Source organism: Mirounga angustirostris, unplaced genomic scaffold (genome assembly GCF_029215605.1).
Source record: "Mirounga angustirostris isolate CCGP_5_RB_7025 unplaced genomic scaffold, mMirAng1.0.hap1 SCAF_3, whole genome shotgun sequence".
Lineage (NCBI taxonomy): Eukaryota > Metazoa > Chordata > Mammalia > Carnivora > Phocidae > Mirounga > Mirounga angustirostris.
The window spans coordinates 158601674-158621059 of record NW_026991711.1 but is presented as its reverse complement, the minus strand read 5'-3'; the positions used below and the strand labels follow the sequence as shown (position 1 = coordinate 158621059).

The window sequence follows — 19386 nt, the reverse complement described above, 5'->3', positions numbered from 1 at the left end:
TATTAAAAACTGGGGCTACAGACCAATTGACATGGAGGTATATAAAAATAATCATACAAAATAAAGAATGTCAAAAATAATTAACTTCAAAATTCCAAAAAGACTGTAATTTCTTGCTGGGAATTAGGGAAATCAGGAAAGCTTTTATAGTAAGTAACACTGGAGTTAAACCTTAAAGTGTGTAGTAATTTCATTTGCAGAGTTGAGGGGATGTCCTCTTCAGAAAAATGGAACAAAAATAGAGGTGAAAAAAAACTGGGAGCATTGAAGGAATGATCAGGAATTTTCAGTCTGATTGGCTCATTGGGTACATGAATAGGAGTAATGGAAGTTAAGATTGAAAATGTAGTATAGGGCCAGGTCATAATGGATCTTGAATGTCACACAAAGGAGTCTGAACTTGAGGGATCCACTGCAAGTGTGTTGAAAAAGGTAGCATACTCAGCACCATGCTTCAGGAAGAGTCACTTATCAGGGGGTAGGTAAAATGGAGTGAATGGATAGGACCAAAGGGTATTGCTATAGGAACAGATAAGGGAGAAAATGTTGAGTCTTAATAAGATTGGGATTGGAAAAAACTCAGACTAGTCCCATTGGGGAACACATGTGGGAGCTAATTAGCAGTGAGATTGCAATAAAGTCAGAAGTCTAATTGTGGGTTGATAATTGTGGCAAGATCAATCATACCAACTTTTCTGCTGAGTGTTATTTCTCTATGGCCCCCAGAACTGCAGCTGCTGTCTTGTAATCATAAAGATAACTGGTTAGACTGAAGCTAACCTAGTAGGAACAACAGGTGGGGGGAGAATGGAAAGATCCCAGGTTTTGATGATGTTATGAGTCACTGATTTAACTAACCATGGGACTTTTGACTATGTGCAAAAGTGTTATAATAAATTTTCCTTATTGTAAAAAAAAAAAAACAGGTTTATGACTTTTTTTTTTTTTAGCTCAGTAATGTGAGAACAGGAGTAAAGAAATCATATGGTGGAGTCTATTCAGAATTATAGATTTGCAGAGCGAGTAAAGTAAGACATGGGAACCAGAACCTGAAGGCCATGAAACTAGCAAGCCCTGAGTTTAAATGGTGGACCAAAATGTCCATATGGACAGGAAGGCAGGTGAGGCCAATGTGGCATGTAAGGGCAATAGATGAGGCAAGCAGCTGTTACAATGAGAATAAAGCCAAGATTCAGTAGGAGAGAAGACTGAGAAGAGGTAGACCCATAACCAAAATCATCTGAGAAGACCATTTCAAATGAGAAGTGTGGCAGTGCCTATAAGGAGCAAGAGTATCACAGAGATAAAGTTGCTTAAGATCGAGGGGCCAGAGATCTGTGAAGCCAGGGGCAGGAACAGCAGATAAGGGCTTAAGTTCCTGAGATGCTAGAAGAGAGGAAGTCTACAAAAACAGGCTCTCAATGGGGAGAAAAGCAAGCAGAAGGTGTGAGTTGAATATAAGATAGAAAAAGTGTGGTATACAACAATAGAGGACAGTTCAAAACACAAGTTCTTGAGAGACAATGAGCAAACAATAGTCTAGTTGTGATGGGAAGCAGGAAATTTGCTGACCCCTGCTCCTCAATCTGAGAGCCAGAGAAAGTGGAAGAAGTGACCACTAGGGACGGATTTGGCTCAGGAACTTATAACTTAGAATGAGGCCAAGACTGAGTTTTGGCAAGAGTATAGGGAAACATTGAAGGGAAAGACTAAAGAACATGAGGTTTGCTTAACTAATAGAATCCTAGAATGTAGAAGAAGGGCAGGGTTGAGGAGAAGGCAGGTATGGCAGGGGCTGAAATATATAGATAGAAAGCAGAAGTATCACAGGGCGGGCATGTGCATCTCTGGTGACCATTTTTAAAAAAAGAAATGTGGGTGGTAGCTAATTGAGTAGTTGGCTAGAAAGATATAAAAGGGTTGATAGGGGAAAACAGGGCTGGGAGAATAAACTAAGGGGAATTTTGGTAGTTTAACAACCTGGCAGAATAAATTGTAAATAAGTTTGGGACCAGACAGATGTAGAAGTGAATCCAGACTCTGCCATTTACTAGCCACGTGACCTTAAGCTTTTGTTTACTCACCATTAAAAGGGAAATAAAAATGCCAACATTGCAGGGGGGTTAGTAAAATTTCAAGATAGCCTACACAAAACACCCAGCATCGTGACAGACATTTAGTGGACACTCAATAAGGTGAAGCATCTCTATTATCACAGCTGGCTTCCAAGCTTCTAGGTCAGACAGTGCAAACAGCTTTCAAAGGTACAGCTCAGATGAGGGTGAGTGGGGGGCGGGGATAAGAATTTCCCCCAAAGTGTTTCTCCTGAAGTACACAATATTATTAGAGAATAAAGCCATTGGCTTACCAATGAAAATTCTGAATTAAACTCTCAAGAATTCAGCAACACTGAGCCTACAAAGACATGAAGAGAAATTTCACCCACATGATTGTGGAGACAAACTTTGTGCTCTGTATTTTGTTTATTCAGTGAGTCAGCCTATTATCAGTACTTGCAAATTAACTCTAATTATCAGATAAAAGCAATGTGGTTATTCTGTCTGATAATCAATGATTACAAAAAGCCTAAGCAATAAGTAATAATTACCATGTCATTCTATAAAAGATCGTTTGTTTGTTTTTTTCCTGACTGAAAATAGCACACACTCAAGAGAAAATTATAAGCCAGTCCCGTAATTTATCTCGCTTTTCAAAATTCATACTAGGTCAGTGCAAATGATTCCCAAATTTAAATCTCCAGTCTGGGCCTTTCCAATGAGGTCCAAGCGACCTCTCTGACATCACCCCTTCAATATCTAATGGGCAGCACAAACTTAACAGCAAAAACAGAATTCTTCATGTGTTTCCAAACCAGTCCCTCTCCAGATCTTCCATCCTCAGTAAATGGAACCACCATCCACCCAGTTATTCAAGCCCAAATCAAAGGAATCATCCTTGATTTGTGCTTTTTCTTATTCTCCTATAAGCATCCATTAAAAGCCTCATGGACTCTCCCCTAAAATATGTCCCAAAGCCATGACATCTCTCTCCTTCTCAGTCGCCACTAATCTTGTCTGAGTCACCATCATCTCTTACCTGGATTACTGGATTACTAACTCCCTAATCCTCCTCCATACTCTTCCAATCATCCATTCTCCACCGAATAGCCAGAGGAACCATGAGAAACACAAATCAGATGGTGTCCTTCTCCTGCTTAAACCCTCACAATGCTCTTACAATGAAATCCAAACTTTTCCCTACAAGGTTCACCTGACCTCACACCAGCCAACCTCTGTGACCTCAACTCCTGTCATTCTCTCCAGCACAGTGTACTCTGGCCACATTGGGCTTCTTTCTGTTCTTTGAACATACGAAGCTCAACCTATCTTTCCAGAGGCTAGTCCCTCTGCCTGAAATATCCTAACACCAGACCTTTTAATGGCTGGCTCTTTCTTTTCACCAGGGAGAAAATGCTATCTCCTTAATGAAGCTATCCCAATCTTAATTAGTTCCTTAATTAGTATCTCCTAGTCTTTATTGCGTTATCCTGTTTTGTTTTTTCATATTTGTCACCAAGATGGCATTTGGTAGGCACTCAATAAATGCAGTATTAATGAAAAAGCCATTCACAAGTTTTCTTCAATTGGAGTACAGTAAACACATCAGGCAGGCTTAAAATGCCCTCCTTCAGAGAGTCAAGTCTCAAGGTCACCTGGGATTTACCTCCAAAAGTTGTTCAAAAATCTCCTGGACTGACTCCTACCAGCTCCAAAGCTGATGAAGAGGAATGGAGAGAAATGGTCCCAGAGCAAAATGCATGTGTTGTCTTCTGTGGCTCCAGAGTTCATACCTATATGCACTGTTCTGGCCAGGAGCCTCTCAGAGCAGCTGGGACTTGCCTGATAAAGGCCCAGACTGTGTTTCTCCAAGAACCTGAGCAGATGTCCTACCAAAGGCAGGCAGAGTCACCATCAGCAGGGTGTTTCCAAGAAGACTTGAGGGCAAGGGATACTTACCCGGAGATGGAGTGAGTATTTCTGAGTCTCCAAGTCTGGACAGCCATATTGTAGATACAGACATGAACCCGTATCGGTTGGATTCTCCCTGTCAATCACCATGACCCTTCTGGCAACCAAGCAGAGGCTTTCAAAGTGTGTGGAAAACTCAAAGGGACGTTGGGGGATGTCATAGTTCTAGGCAACACTATAAACTCACCCACAGGGCTTTTCACATCATAGAAGAACCAAACCTTAATAAAAAAAATCTTTTTTTACTGATATACATCAAACAGTTTATGTCAAAAATCATAAAAAGTTTCATTTTGTTTTAAAAAATAAAACCTAGGAGAAAACATAGCAGGTTTTACAATCCAAATCCTCCATATTAGACAAATGAGAAAAATGGGACCCAGAAAGTTTCAATGACTTGCTCAGGAACCCCCAGAGATTCAGAATGCTTTTGAATACATAACACCTCATCTTTTGCACACTTTTAAAGATGAAGAAAAGTGAACTGATGGTGAAAGATAATTTTTTTACTTTGCCCTTACTCAGGAGTTAGCAAAATTAACCTTACAAGGATGTTTTCTATGAGGTTGTCAGACTCGAAACTGAATTCAACAAGGTCACAATCTCTTTGGGAGGAGAAAAACCTCCTTTTCTCATCTAACATCTTGTTGCACTTTGTTTTTACTTTCCTCTTGCTATATGTAATTTTTTGAAGTAGAATGTCTTCACACTAAATTTATCTTGGAAAGATTTTCCAAGAAATTGGGAGTTCCAAATTTTCCAGATACTGCAAAACAAACCCCATATTTGCCTTTCTTTGACAAAACTTGGCACCCTGCCTCAAAAACTTACATTGCTCAGCATGTGCCCTCATGGCATAATTCCCAAATCCTTTATAATCTTACAAAAGCATTTTCTTTCTTTCTGAAGAAATGTTCACTTTCAGATAAGATGCTTCCATAATCTGAACCAGCTACTTCACTTTGTCAGTTAGAAAGGAAATTCAGGGCTAACTCATGGAAGAGGCTACCACACCTATTAATAGGTGCATTTAAAATAGTCCCTGGTAACTGAAATGAAAACATTTATTTAATACATTTCTAATTACTTCTCTTTTTTTATGTATAATAACTTGACAGTCATTTCAATGGAATACAACTAATAGAGACAACTTCTGATTGGATCCTTAAACTTTGTCCTAAACTTTAAACTTTGTCATAAATGCAAAAATGCCAGATCAGATTATTTACTGATTAAACAAAATGCCCATTTGGGAAAAGAAGTCAAATGTATAACAAAGAAAGTAAAATTATCCAAAATTCAGCCACCACCCAGAAAGAGAATTATCACTAATATTTTGGTAACCACCCTGTCATATGTATTTCTCTGCATGTACTCATAACATAGGATTTTGTGCAAATTATATATAAATTGGTTTGTAGACAAGTCCTTGCTTCTTTTGATGGAGGTATCTATCTCCTTCCCCTGTACCTTCTGAGCCAATAGAATAGCCTAGTATATGTCCTTCCATAACTCCCTCCAGGTTCATACAATCCTATGCCAATAGCTATAATTTATTAAGTGCTTATAATTTTTTCTAGCATCTTTGTTACTTCGTGTTTCCTCCACCCATTTTTTTTCCCTAAAAGTCTCAGCTTACTCTTTTGTTTGTTGGTTGAAGTATAGTTGACACACATTTACATTAGTTTCAAGTGTACAACATAGTGATTCGACAAGTCTACATTTAAGCCTAAATCTAAGTTTGCTAGCTCACCACAAGCGTAGCTACCATTTGTCACCATACAACATTATTACAATACCATTGACTATATTCCCTATGCTCCACTCTTTATTTTTTAAAGACATGCTACTTTTTTTATATAAAGACTTTATTTATTTATTTGAAAGAGAGAGTGAGAGAGAGAGAGAATGAGCTGGGGGGAGGGGCAGAGAGGGAGAAGCAGACTCCCAGCTGAGTAGGGAGCCCCAATTCAGGGTTCCATCCCAGGACCCTGAGATCATGACTTAAGCTGAAGGCAGATGCTTAACTGACTGAGCCACCCAGGTGCCCCAAGACATGCTACTTTCAAGGGCTTCTTTCACCACCTATTTTGCTTTCTGTCTCATTCATCTAGAACCTGAAAGCCCTGCTTCCTCATATAAGGAGTCATCCACATTTGTTGTTGCAGAAGGTTCTCAGGGTGCTCTGTTTCTCCCTGTTTCCTTTTGATTTGTAGCATAAGGCCTCATACAAAGGGCAAAACAATAATATAAATAACAAAAATGGATGACATTGGCAAATAAATAAAGGTCACAATATGACTAAGCAAATAGGGACTTCTTGGTTATTTTTACAATGACATAAAAATGCTGGCCATTGGGATTAACCATGCTAAAATTTTGATTAGGTCACATATTTAATAACCATAATCCCAGCATTTTTGCAGTGTGCAACATTTTACAACATTAACATAACACAAACAACATAAAAGCATAGCATTCAATTTTCTGATGGTTTAAAAAGATTGAGCATTTTTATTCTTTAGCTAAAGGAACTAAAAGAGGAAATTATTAAACACAAAGATACAAATAAGCTTCATGGTGAATACTGCATTAATGTTAAACTAAATATAAATGGAGACATAGTTCACTCATTAAACTTATATTTATTTACCATATCCCATATCCCAGATACTGTGGGATGTTGTAGGAGAACAAGAGTGAAAGATTGAGCTCTTGTCTTCAATAAGTTTATGGTTCAGTGCAGCACTGTCCAACAGAAAGATAATACAATCACATGTATAATTTTTAAAAAAGTAAACAGGGGGAATGAATTTTAATAATATACTTTATTTAACCCACTATACCCAAAATATCATTTCAACATGTAAACCACATTTAAAAATTACTAATGGGATCTTTTACATACTTTTTTCATACTAAGTCTTTAAAATCCAGTATGTGTTTCATACATATGGCACATCTCCAACTGGACAGCCATACTTCAAGGGTTTGATAGCCACATATGGCTGGTGGCTACTGTATTGGAAGTACAGATCTAGTGCATCTGTCAGGATGGGCTAGTTATGATGTGTACAAACAACCCCAACATCTCAACTATTTAAAGCACTAAAAATATTTTTTTACTCAAACTACACGTCTTTTGCTGGTCAACAGGGGGCTCTGGTTTTGGAAGTCATTCGGAGACTCAGATTTCATCCCATCACACAATCACAGTTAAGAGGAAGGAAAAGTAGACTTGAACACTGGCTATTAAATGCAGTGACGGGGCGCCTGGGTGGCTCAGTTGGTTAAGCGACTGCCTTCGGCTCAGGTCATGATCCTGGAGTCCCGGGATCGAGTCCCACATCGGGCTCCCGGCTCGGCGGGGAGCCTACTTCTCCCTCTGACCCTATCCCCTCTCGTGCTGTTTCTCTCTCTCTCTCTCAAAAAAAAAAAAAAAAAAAAAAGATTTAAATGCAGTGACATGCATTACTTCTATGCCAAAGCGAGTCACGTAGCCAAAGGCGGTGCAAAGTATGATCCTATCACCTGCCCAGAAAGCTGAGAACTGGAATATTTGATGTCCAACACCAGTGATTACCACATCTATTAAGTGAACATCGTGAGTCAAACTATGTGAAAAGGAAACAGGGAGATAAAGTAGATAGCTAGAGCTAAGCTACAACAGTGGGTGGAAGGTGATGAGAGCAGCAAGAGACAGATAAAATGCTGAGGGAATTCAGGGGAGAGCAAAGTTACTTCTGGCACCAATGGAGAAGCAACTATAAATAGTTACTACTTGCCTGGAACTATCTGACACATCTGGAAGACAGTTCCACCTAATTAACTCAGAGGCTAGCCTTGAGAAACCAGATATCTCATCTGTATTATAGAGTACAAATTCCACTGCACACATCCTGTAAAAATGCAGAGTACAATATATATACTAAATGCACACACACACTTTGAGGGTAATTCTGTGTAAATTGTCTTTTTAAACCACTCACTCTGAGATAATAAAACAACCATCTCTGAACCAGTCATCAGATCACCCAGACCATTCTAATATCTCGGAAAGGGGTAAGGAAGGAAGTAGCCTGCAGTTACTAACATTGCACTGTTCTGGAAACCACCAGAACAAGAAATGCAATGAAAAAACATAGTAACAAAAAGACAATTTCAATTTCCTAAGCAAAATCTTGTGACATTATTGAGAGACTGGTTGGTTGAGAGACCTCTTTTGCTCTTCTAGGCTCCCATGGCCATTTGGAAAGGAGCTAGTTATATCTGGGAATATTTTATATATTACAGAATTGTGAGATTATTGGATTTTAAAGTATCAAGGAATGTAGAACTTGTGGATGCCACCTTCCCAAGAATACCTCATGGAAGACCTGTCCTCATATGTCTGCATAGGTGGGTGGTTCAGTATTATAAACCTCAGAAAAAAACAAGTACACCTTGTAGAATATCTACTGATCTGCCATATGCGCATAAGACATATCCCATTCTATCGATCAGTAAAGGGAACAAAACAACCTACAGAATTTCTCATGAAATACAACCTTATTCCCTAAACCACATCCTCACTGAGAAACCAACTGGCAGACAATTCTCTATTAAACCAGGAAATGGCAGGGTTACCAATGTATAATTCAGGAAAAAAACACCAATTTGCAGAATATTCACTAATCTACAGTGTTACAAAAACTGTCTCATTCTGTCAATCATTGAAGGTAAAAGCATATTAGACATTCATAGTAAGAATATCTAATATGAATATTAGAATATCTAATAAGAATATCTAATATGAATATGAATAACATAGAATTTTTCATACGAGACCTTATTCCCAAATTCTCTTCACACAAAAAGCAAATATTAGAAATTATTTACCAAATCCTGAAAGCTTTATATAAATATCAATATTATTATTCTTTAAAATTCAGTATAGGGGCACCTGGGTGGCTCAGTCAGTTAAGCGTCTGCCTTTGGCTCAGGTCATGATCCCAGGTCCTGGGATTGAGCCCCACATCAGGCTCCTTGCTCAGTGGGGAGTCTGCTTCTCCCCTGCCTGCCATTCCCCCTGCTTGTGCTTGCTCTCTCTTTCTCACTCGCTCGCTCTCTGTGTCAAATAAATAAAAAACTTTTTTAAAAATTTAAAAAAATAAATAAAATGCAGTATAAACTAGAATTGTTAATGTACTTAACATAATTGTCAATAAGCTCATAAGAATCTACAGGATATCAACATGAAAGAGCTGTGACACCTTTGATAACCTCCTGCAACTCATAGTCACACATGAAACTATTAAGAACATCAGAATTATAGGACCAAAGCCCATTACTCTTCCAGTCTTCCACTGACTTTGATAGTGCATTAAGGGACACTGATCAGTTGATACTTCATAAGCCACAGAGGGTATAAGGTATAGTTTTGGGCTCTAGTTATGCAGAGAGAAAAGGTACATACCCATGAAAAGGTAAGTTAAAAGGAGAGAAATCACTTTAACTTAAGGTGGTCAAAAGACTTCTAGGAAGCAAAAGTGAGCTGACTCCAAGGATTTCAACAGCCAAAAAGAAGACAGAAGAGCATTCTGGGAATAAATAAAAGTTCAAAAATGCAACATTGTGGAGAAACAACTGGATATCCATATGCAAAAGAATGACATTGGACCCCTAACTCACACCATACACAAAATTTAGTGGGGTGCCTAGGTGGCTCAGTTGGTTAAGCGTCCGACTCTTAATTTCGGCTCAGGTCATGATCTCAGGGTTGTGAGATCAAGCCCCATGTCAGGCTCTGTGCTGAGTGTGAAGCCTGCTTAGGATTCTCTCTTTCCCTCTCCCTCTGCCCCTCCCCACTCACTCTCTCTCTGTCACTCCCTCCCTCTCAAAAAAAAAATTTCAAAATGAGTAAAAGACATAACTGCAAGAGATAAAACTATAAAATTCTTAGAAGAAAATTGAGGGGTAAATCTTCATGACCCCAGACTAGACAATGGCTTTTTAATTATGACAATAGAGGCACATGTAAAAAAAGAAAAAATAGACATATTGGATTTCATTAAAAATTAAAAACCTTTGTGTTTCATCATTAAGAAACTAAAATGACAACCCATAGAAGGAGAGAAAATATTGAAGCTCATATAACTGATTAGGGACTTTTATCTAGAATACATAAATAACTCTTATAACCCAATAATATAAACACAAATCCATTTTGAAGATGGGCAAAGGCTATGAATAGATATTTCTCCAAAGAAGATATACAAATGATCAATAAGCCCATGGAAAAATGCTTCACATCATTAGTCACCAGGGAAATTCAAATCAAAATCGCCATGTGATACCACTTCACACCCATTAGCATGGATATAATAAAAAAAACAGATAATAACAAGGCGAGATAATAATAATGGCAACAGTGTGGAGGAATTAGAATCCTCAGGAACTGCTGATGAGAATGCAAAGTGGTGTAGCTGCTGTGGAACACAGTCTAGTACTTCCTCAAAAGGTTAACCACAGAGTTACCATATGACCCAGGATTTACACTCGTAGGTATATACCCAAGAAAAATAAAAACATGTATTCACACAAAAACTTGAACATGAATATTCATAGCAGCACATTCATAATACCCAAAAAGTAGAAACAAACTATATGTTCATCAACTGATGACTGGAAAAAAAAATATGGTATATTCATACAATAAAATATTATTTGGCAATAAAAAGGAATGAAGTATTGACACATGCTACAACATGGATGAACTCTGAAAACATCATGCTAAGTGAAAGAAGCCAGTCTTTCTGGCCACAGACCAGACCACAGATAGTATGGTTCCATTTACTCGAAATGACCAGAATAGGCAAATCTATAGAGACTGATAGTAGATTAGTAGTTTATAGAAGGGTGGGTGGAGAGGAGAAAGGGAATGGCTGCTAATGAGCATGGGGTTTTTTGGGGAGGAGGTAATGAGAATATTCTAAAATTGTGCTGATGGTTGTACAACTTTATAAATATACTAAAAAACACTGAGCTATATACTTTAAATAGGTAAATTGCATGGTTATGTGAATTATATGTGAATAAAACCACTTTTAAAAAAAAAAATGCAAGGTATGTTTGTAGGGAACCATAAATAGACCATTCAGACCAGATACGATAATTGATAGTAGAGGAATGGAAATGAAAACTAGAAAGCTAAGTTGCTGCTATGATATGCTGAAAGCTCTTCAATGCAAAGAATAGGAGTCTGAACTGTATCCTACCTTCCCAACTGATTACCTTAGGATAATAGATATAAAGAGTCCAAAACCTAGTAAGTACCCCCAAATGACAGCTGTTTCTCATTATTATCATTATTAGGAGGTCTCTGATAATTTTATGCTATGTATTCACCTTGCTCGAACCTCTACATTAGCCTCTTGGGGCCTCCATAGTCTGAATTTTACGTGACCGCTTGGGCTTAGCTCTCCCAAGGCCAGAGGTCCATCCAACTTAATCCAATTTCCTTGTGAAAATTAAAGAAGATAACAGAAAACAGCTTGATTTTTGGACTTCTAAAAAGCAGAAAATAATTTCAGAGCCTTGAAATTCTAGAGCACAATGTAATGAACAAAAGTAATATCCACATAGGTAAATTAGACTTGTAAGTTATCTTGATGTAATAGAATGCCACTGGAATAAGTGAAAGACAATTAAGCTCAATAATGGCTACATTCACTAGAAGTTACTTAGCCAGACACACATCACCAGTAGGAACTGTTAGAGAATATTAGTGTGTGGAAGAGAGTGAGCCTTACAAGAACAAGGGAGAAACTGAAAGTCACCCAAGACAACTATAGTTTTTCTAGCTCTGATGGATCAGGCCTTTGAGCTACATGAGGAAGCATATAATTTTTTTCCACGCTTCTCTCTATTGAACAAAATAATTCAAAGTACACATGCATTACAAAGTTCAGCATTTAAAGAGCACCGACATTGTATTAATATTAAAAATAAGCCAAGAGAGAAGACATAATTTTTCCTTTGGGTTTCTTACCTTTTCATTTAGGATCATGAGGGAGAGATAACTTTTCTGACCAACTTTTTAATTGTCAAGTAGATAATGAATATGTATGCAAATCATCAGAGAGTCACTAAAGAAATCCCCCAAATAGGGCGCCTGGGTGGCTCAGTCGGTTAAGCGACTGCCTTCAGCTCAGGTCATGATCCTGGAGTCCCTGGATCGAGTCCCGCATCGGGCTCCCTGCTTGGCAGGGAGTCTGCTTCTCCCTCTGACCCTCCCCCTTCTCATGTGCTCTCTCTCATTCTCTCTCTCTCAAATAAATAAATAAAATCCTAAAAAAAAAAAAATCCCCCAAATAAATTAACAAAGGAAATGGAAAAAAGAGCAGACTATTTCAGTTCTAACTATTCAGTTTAGAATTTATTCCAGTTGTCATTTTGTATCTAATGATACCCAAGTTACTTTTTTTTTTTTTGATGTGTTCACTTACTTTACTAACACTACATTTACCATGTTATCACCATGGAATGTAAATTCAGGTTAGACAAGAAAATTTCACAAATGTAATAAAGCATTCTAGAGTATACCAAAGTTTGTGTATAATGTCTGACCAAAACCTTGCTGGTAAATCATTAATCACTTCAACTATAGGTAATTTGTTAACATTAATGATTCTTACAGAGAAAATAAACAAATTTCATACATTTAGAAAGCGTTTTTCATTTACCTTTGCATTAGTACTTAAAATACACATTTCTATTTCAAGATGCCATTTAAAAATTATTCTAATACAACAGCAGCATAAATATAACTCTGCAATTACAGAAAAACCTAACTGGGATTTGGTTTAAATACACATATTTTCAGTTGTGGGGAAGCTTATAATATTATATTCCATGCACTGTTCTTGAAAGGGTTAAGAGCTAACCAGCCCTAAAAACTGAAGTAATCAGTCTGCAAAACAGGCAGAAAAAAGTTAAATTAAACAGGATTTCTACATAACATCAAAAGCAACTGGGAGTACTTCAGGATTGGCATATTGTCCTCTTTATAACTAATTGTATCAGAAGAGTTTAAGAAGGAGCATATTTTACCACTATCAAGTACATTTAAAAGTGACATCTTTCTTTTGTGCTAATTTGACTCCCCTGAATGACCTAACTAGTTAACTAGTCAGTAGTAATTTGGTTCCCAGGCAAATCAAACCTGCAAGAAAGGAAGCCAATATTTAAATTACCATGTTGTTGTCTGACCCATTCAGATGATTTATTTTCAGCATAAACATATAAACTCAATATGAGATGCCTAACTAAAGCAAGCACCACCAATGAAACCAAGACAGCTTTTCTTCTTCTAAGGTTTAGGTCTTGCCCAGAATCCCTTATACATGGAATAGCCCATACCAAGGGTCATTGCTCCCACAACAAAACCTTGGGCTGCCACACACATGTGGATCAGGTGAGCAGACATATGCAACGATTGCTGCAAACCCCATGCTTCTTTAGCTTTCTGGATATGTTTAGATCCCTGATCTTCATCATAGGAGGAAAGAGAAACATCTGTGCTGGTTGACACAGTGACTGAAGAATCCTCCTTCCTAGAATGATACCACCCAAGTTACTTCGAAGCTTAGGACAGTTATCAACAAGTGAACAGAAAGTGAACAAAACCTCTAACATAAAGGGAGATTCTCCCACATAGTAGTAAAGCAGCTTTTGCCAAGGCTGCAAGGACCAGTCCTCCCTAGGATTCCACAATGTCAGAACCTGCTCGACTTTCTGCCCTTCTCGTTTCCAAGCTGGAGAAGCAACCTCCTCTTCCAAGTTTGGTTCTGCCCCAAACTGACACTAGCCTGGTATAAGAAATTAGTTGGCATTAGTCAGCACACAATGACATGTGGTTCAGAAGAACTCTGAATCGAAGAAAAAAAACTAACCAGAGATTTGAAAACCACTGGGGATAACCCACCTGTGATTAATCAAGTGGTTAAACACAGACAAACCATATGTATATTACTTCTCTTTAAATGCCCCGAACTGCATGTGGTGACCTGAGCTTCAGCAGTCTGCTCATGGGGCCACTGGGTGGTTTTTCCACTGACATCCTACCTGTCATTTGTGTTTATGTATCTTTAAAAGGAGGAGGACAAGAATGAAGATAAAGGCATTATCTGCAAGCTATTCTGAGAACATGGAGTCTTTTACAATTTCTTTTTCTCTCATTTAAAAAGAAAAACTTAACTATATACTAAGCCATATAAATTCCAAGGACAGTTTAATCACTTCTATTAGTCAAATACAAGTTATTCATGTTTCCAATTATAATAGAATGGCTACTTTTAACAAATATAGTCTTCCTCCAAGTCCATCTATTTATTTTTTCAAAATACAATATATTTCTTCCTACTTCCCAACCTTTACCGGAATTGAAAAGGCAGGAAGTATCCCAGCCTTTGAGCCAAGAGAAAGCACTATTATCACCTATCCTTGTAGATCAGAAAAAAAACCCTGAGGTCTGAAGTTTCATTTCTAAACCACCTCTCATATAGAGACTATTATCTGGTTGGAAGGAAAAAACTGCCCTAGCCTTAGGACCTAAGCTTATTTTGTCTCTGAACCAAACAAGACTACAGTTCCTAACAGAATGGCATAATAAGCAAACTTCTAAGATCTATAGTCAGTAATTTGCTAAAATTACTCCAAAAGACAGTATAGGAAGCATAAAACTTCTGCTAAGTATAATATTTCTCTTTCTATGACTTAAGGAAAAGGGACTTAGAAATAAACTACTAGGTGGATTTAAAAATAAGAAAACTACAAATCTATTCAAGATGAAAATAAGCAAGTGGCTAGAGTAAATGATGGCCTTAATATGTTCAAAATTAATAGAAAGGAAAAGAAAAAGTAATAGGAAATTCTAAGAATGGAAAATCTAGAGGCAAGCGTATGTCTCCCAAGTGGAAAATCTAACATTAGACATTAAAACCTAGGCATTCTCTCTCTGGATGATCTTCTTACAAATTATCCACAGGAATCCAAATATCAGAGAAAAAAACCCCGGCACATGAAAGTCAATACCTGAATATATGCTCTGGGAAAAGGAACAGCAAGAACACTCTTGCTGAATGGAATACAGCAGCGATTTACAGCTAACACATTTAGGACTATTATAAACTATTATTGATTAGGATTAATAAAGATAGCCAAATGCTGAGTTCCAAAATAAAATTTGGAAACACTCCAGAATAATTCTAAAATTGTGCATCCTATAGAGGAGCATGAATATATAATTGAATACTGTTTGCCAAGAAACTGACAAAGATTCTAACATTCCTGAATTACTTTTATGAAGGATGACTTCTAGAGAAACCATAATAATGCTATACATCTGAAATACATTTTTTTTAAAACACAGAAAAGGAGGGCATGTTTGCAAACCATATGCCTGATGGAATTAATTTTCAAGGTCCTGAAGGCAATTTATACATATTTTGTCAAAAAAAAAAAAAGTGGCCATAGGCATGTTTACTTGGGAAAGGAAATTAAAAAAAAAGATGTGGCTGGGCCAGCCATACTAAGTAGTCGGTAAAGTAAATTCTTTACTGAACTCTTTTTCCCTCAACTATTTTCAGATCTATGAGGCCCCTGGGTTTCATCTTTTCCCTAGTCCCCCATCAAAATGTATTTGCAATATGGATCTAATATCACCACTTTGTTCCTTAGGCCCTGTGTTGCTATTCTCAAAGGTCTCTGCTTTCTTTCCCATTATTAAATAAAAGGCTTTGTCCTGGTTGAAGTAATTTCAGCATTCAGAGAGCAACTGGGGAAGTTATAAGGTTATTTTACCTTTGAAATCTTACTATTAAACAACTGCCCATTCTATTTTCCTATAAAGCCAGTCTTGCTATGGGAAAGATAACCCACACATTGAAACTCCTTCTTAAACTATTTCAACTCCATATAAAAGTAGCAGGTTCTCTTTTTACATCAATGTTCCTCCATCTTTTTAATCTGGTCGACCCTATTCAGTGACTGAAGAACCCATTCCACAATTTCTATTATCTCCTACCAAGAAGGTGTACAAGAATATAAAAGCATCCCTGTTGTTAATTCAAAAGAAGCTAGTGATCTGAGGAGCCCAGAGAAGGTGACCCTGGGAGAGGTGATAAACCATACTGCACACATTGAAGAAATAGTGATTTCCTGGCATAAGCTTTCAATTGTTTCAGAAATCCTACTTCTCCCTTTTTCATTTTTAATCAGGGCGGTGGAGCTGCCACAAATGTTTAGTAGTTGGAAGGCAATGGTCAAAAACTCAAATGCTTATCCGGGCTCAGCAGCTCACAGAAATACAAGCTGTGGGCTGAGCGAGTGAGACACAGGGAGTGAGATACAAAGAGGTAGCAAATTCCCCTACAAGTTACATCTGTAACTCAGCTACATTGTGGCCATACAATGTTGCCAAATCATTTTTTTTAAGAAACCAGAAATACAGATTTTCTTGTAAAATTTGTTAGCAACTACCAATAATTCAAATTTTAAAAAACACTGGCTGAGACAACTCTGGGTGACACAAACTAAAGCCATCAGCTGTCAGGGTGTGTCTCATTTGTCACCCATTTGGTGCCTCTTTTACATAGTTATGATCACCTGGTTCAATTCCCTGATGATTTTACAGAAGAGACTTTACCTATGGAACCCAGAGAAATTGAGTAATATGATGGTTAATTTTATGTGTCAACTTGGAGGATGTTTTGGGATGAGATTAACATTTAAATCCGTGCATTTGGGGTAAAGCAGGTTGCCCTCCATAATGTGGGTGGGACTTACACAATCATTTGAGGGCCTGAAAAGAACAGAGTGGTCTCCCTGAGCCGGAAGACTCCAGATCTCTGGAAGGTTCTCTAGAAGATTGCTTTGGGACTTTATCTGTACTATCAGCTCTCCTGGGTCCCAAGCCCACTGGTCCATACTACAGATTTTGAACTCACCAGCCTCCATAATCACATAAACCAATTCTTTATAATAAATATATGTATATATGTGTGTGTGTATATATATATATATACACATCCTACTGGTTCTGTTTCTTGAAAGAACCCTGACTAACATGAATGATTTGGCCAAAGTCACATAGCTACTTTGGGGGCAGGTCGGAGGAAGAATTGTTCTAACTCTGCCTAGAATATGTTCCAGTATATGTACTAGACCAGTAATCCTGGTGGAGTGAGAGAAGACATTACAGATATGCCTATGTGTATGTATATAAACAATAAAAACCTGAGACAGTATTTCTCAAAGTGTAATTGCAGCACTACAGAATCATGTAGATGCTTGCTTATATGCAGAGTCCTAGGCCTAGCTCCAGATCTATTGAATCCAGGTCTCTAAGGTTTAGTCCAGGAATCTGCATCTTGAAAGTTCCCTAAGATTATTCCAATTCCTACTAAAATTTGAAAACACTGAAGTAATTAGGAGGCAATGCAGATTAGTGGTTAAGGGCATGGATTCTGAAGGTAAATTCCCTGCGTTTGAAGCCCAACCCCACCACTTACTAGCTATGTGAGTGACCTTGGGCCAGTGATAGAGATGATGTGAGGATTGAACAACAAAAGGTTATAAACACTTACACGTAATTAGCATGTAATTAATGGCAGGAATTACTACTAAACTCTCTCATCACAGGTGTTTTGGCACAATTTCAGTATCATGCTAATCAATATTTATAGTGATGATCACAGTGGCACTTTAAGATCTTGAATTACTTTCTGAAGCAAAAATCAGTGTGGTTAGATGCTCAGTGCTTCATTTTATGCAAATTCTTTGTAACTTGGTGATTTGTGTGTAATATTTACAATAACTTTCTGGAGATTAAAATATTTTATTAGCATGAATACCACATTTGGCTATAACACATAACAGAGAGTCTGCTGTATATGTGCACCATGTAGCGTGAAGACAGAAATATTCTTAGGTAGTATGGTCTTTCTGCAATCCACTGATCTCTTCTCTATTTCTGTAAGGGTTGATGCTTATTTTATTTATGTTTTAGCTCTCCAGCCCCTAGGTCAGACAGCCTCCATTATACTTATTCAAAATAAATTATTTCTTGAATTAAATTTTAACACTAATATAATGGCTTTGATCCAACCTTCTTCCACTAACAAATTGTCATGATACTATCTAAAGAAAAATATACACACAGTAGTTTAAAAAGTAAGCTAGAAATAATATGGACTCGTGGAATATTTAAATGATCTCCATGCCTCTCCCCCAAAAAAGTCCAATTCACTTGTATTTTAATTTTTTACCCCACCAAACTCTTAACCAGAGAGCAGTTATCAGCTAATAAACTGAACTTACCCAAATACAGGAGCTAGCACACAAGTAAAGGGAAGCCATATGAGAGAAAATTGAGAGAGGCCAGAAATATGGAAGTCTTTTTGATCATTGAGAACTGGATATAAAAACTTGGGTCTCTTTGTGTTTGAATTTGAGAAGGTCAAAAATCATCTTTTAACAGAGTGGATCTGCTTTAAGACAACTTAAAACATGGGAAATATTGGGCGCCTGGGTGGCTCAGTTGGTTAAGCGACTGCCTTCTGCTCAGGTCATGATCCTGGAGTCCCTGGATCGAGTCCCTGGATCGAGTCCCACATCGGGCTCCCTGCTCGCCAGGGAGTCTGCTTCTCCCTCTGACCCTCCCCCCTCTCATGTGCTCTCTCTCATTCTCTCTCTCTCAAATAAATAAATAAAATCTTAAAAAAAAAAAAAACATGGGAAATATTTTGCAGAACTATGTGGCACAATTAAGGAATTGATTGAAGGTGAAAAATAAAAATAAGGGAAACCAACAATTTCAACAGGCAGGATTTGACTTAGAAGAGAGGGAATATGCCCAAGAAAATAAGGATGTGGGCAAAATAAAGCTTTGGGTATAAAAACTGTTATTCTCCCCTTTAGCACTTAAATCAGGAGGAAGGGTTCTCCAGAAGGGTGACTCCTGGTTGAGCAGAGGCCAGATGGGCCAAGAGTGAAGTGGCTGTTCCTGTAGAGGAGATGATCTGAGAACAGGAGAACATCAGCAATCTGAGGACTAGATTCAGGACTAGAATACCAGTGTTTACAATTTATCAGCCTAAGGGTAGACTAACACATCTACATGTCCCCAGTATCACACAAAACTCACCAACTTCACATTAGTGAGAGATTTCTAAATCAAAGAAAGAAGCAAGAATAAAGAAGCAGCAAGGGAAGGGGTTTTGCCAGGACCAGTCATCCACTGGCCCATTCAACTAGCAGTTAACCAAGGCCAACCCTGCACAAGGTACTGTTCAAGGAAAAAACAAAACAAAAGACATGG

At 37.8% G+C, this 19386-nt stretch overlaps 2 protein-coding genes across 4 annotated transcripts in view; both read right to left on the bottom strand.

Annotated features, from left to right (window-relative positions):
* The window catches only part of PLCL1 (phospholipase C like 1 (inactive)), a 365254-nt gene that overhangs the window by 178267 nt on the left and 167601 nt on the right, over nt 1-19386 (bottom strand). The window lies entirely within an intron of this gene.
* Nucleotides 12296-13635, bottom strand: LOC123838524 (HIG1 domain family member 1A, mitochondrial-like; the record flags this gene model as incomplete). Its single annotated transcript, XM_045867480.3, has 1 exon — nt 12296-13635. A coding segment is annotated over one exon (258 nt), but the record flags the coding sequence as incomplete, so codon positions are not given.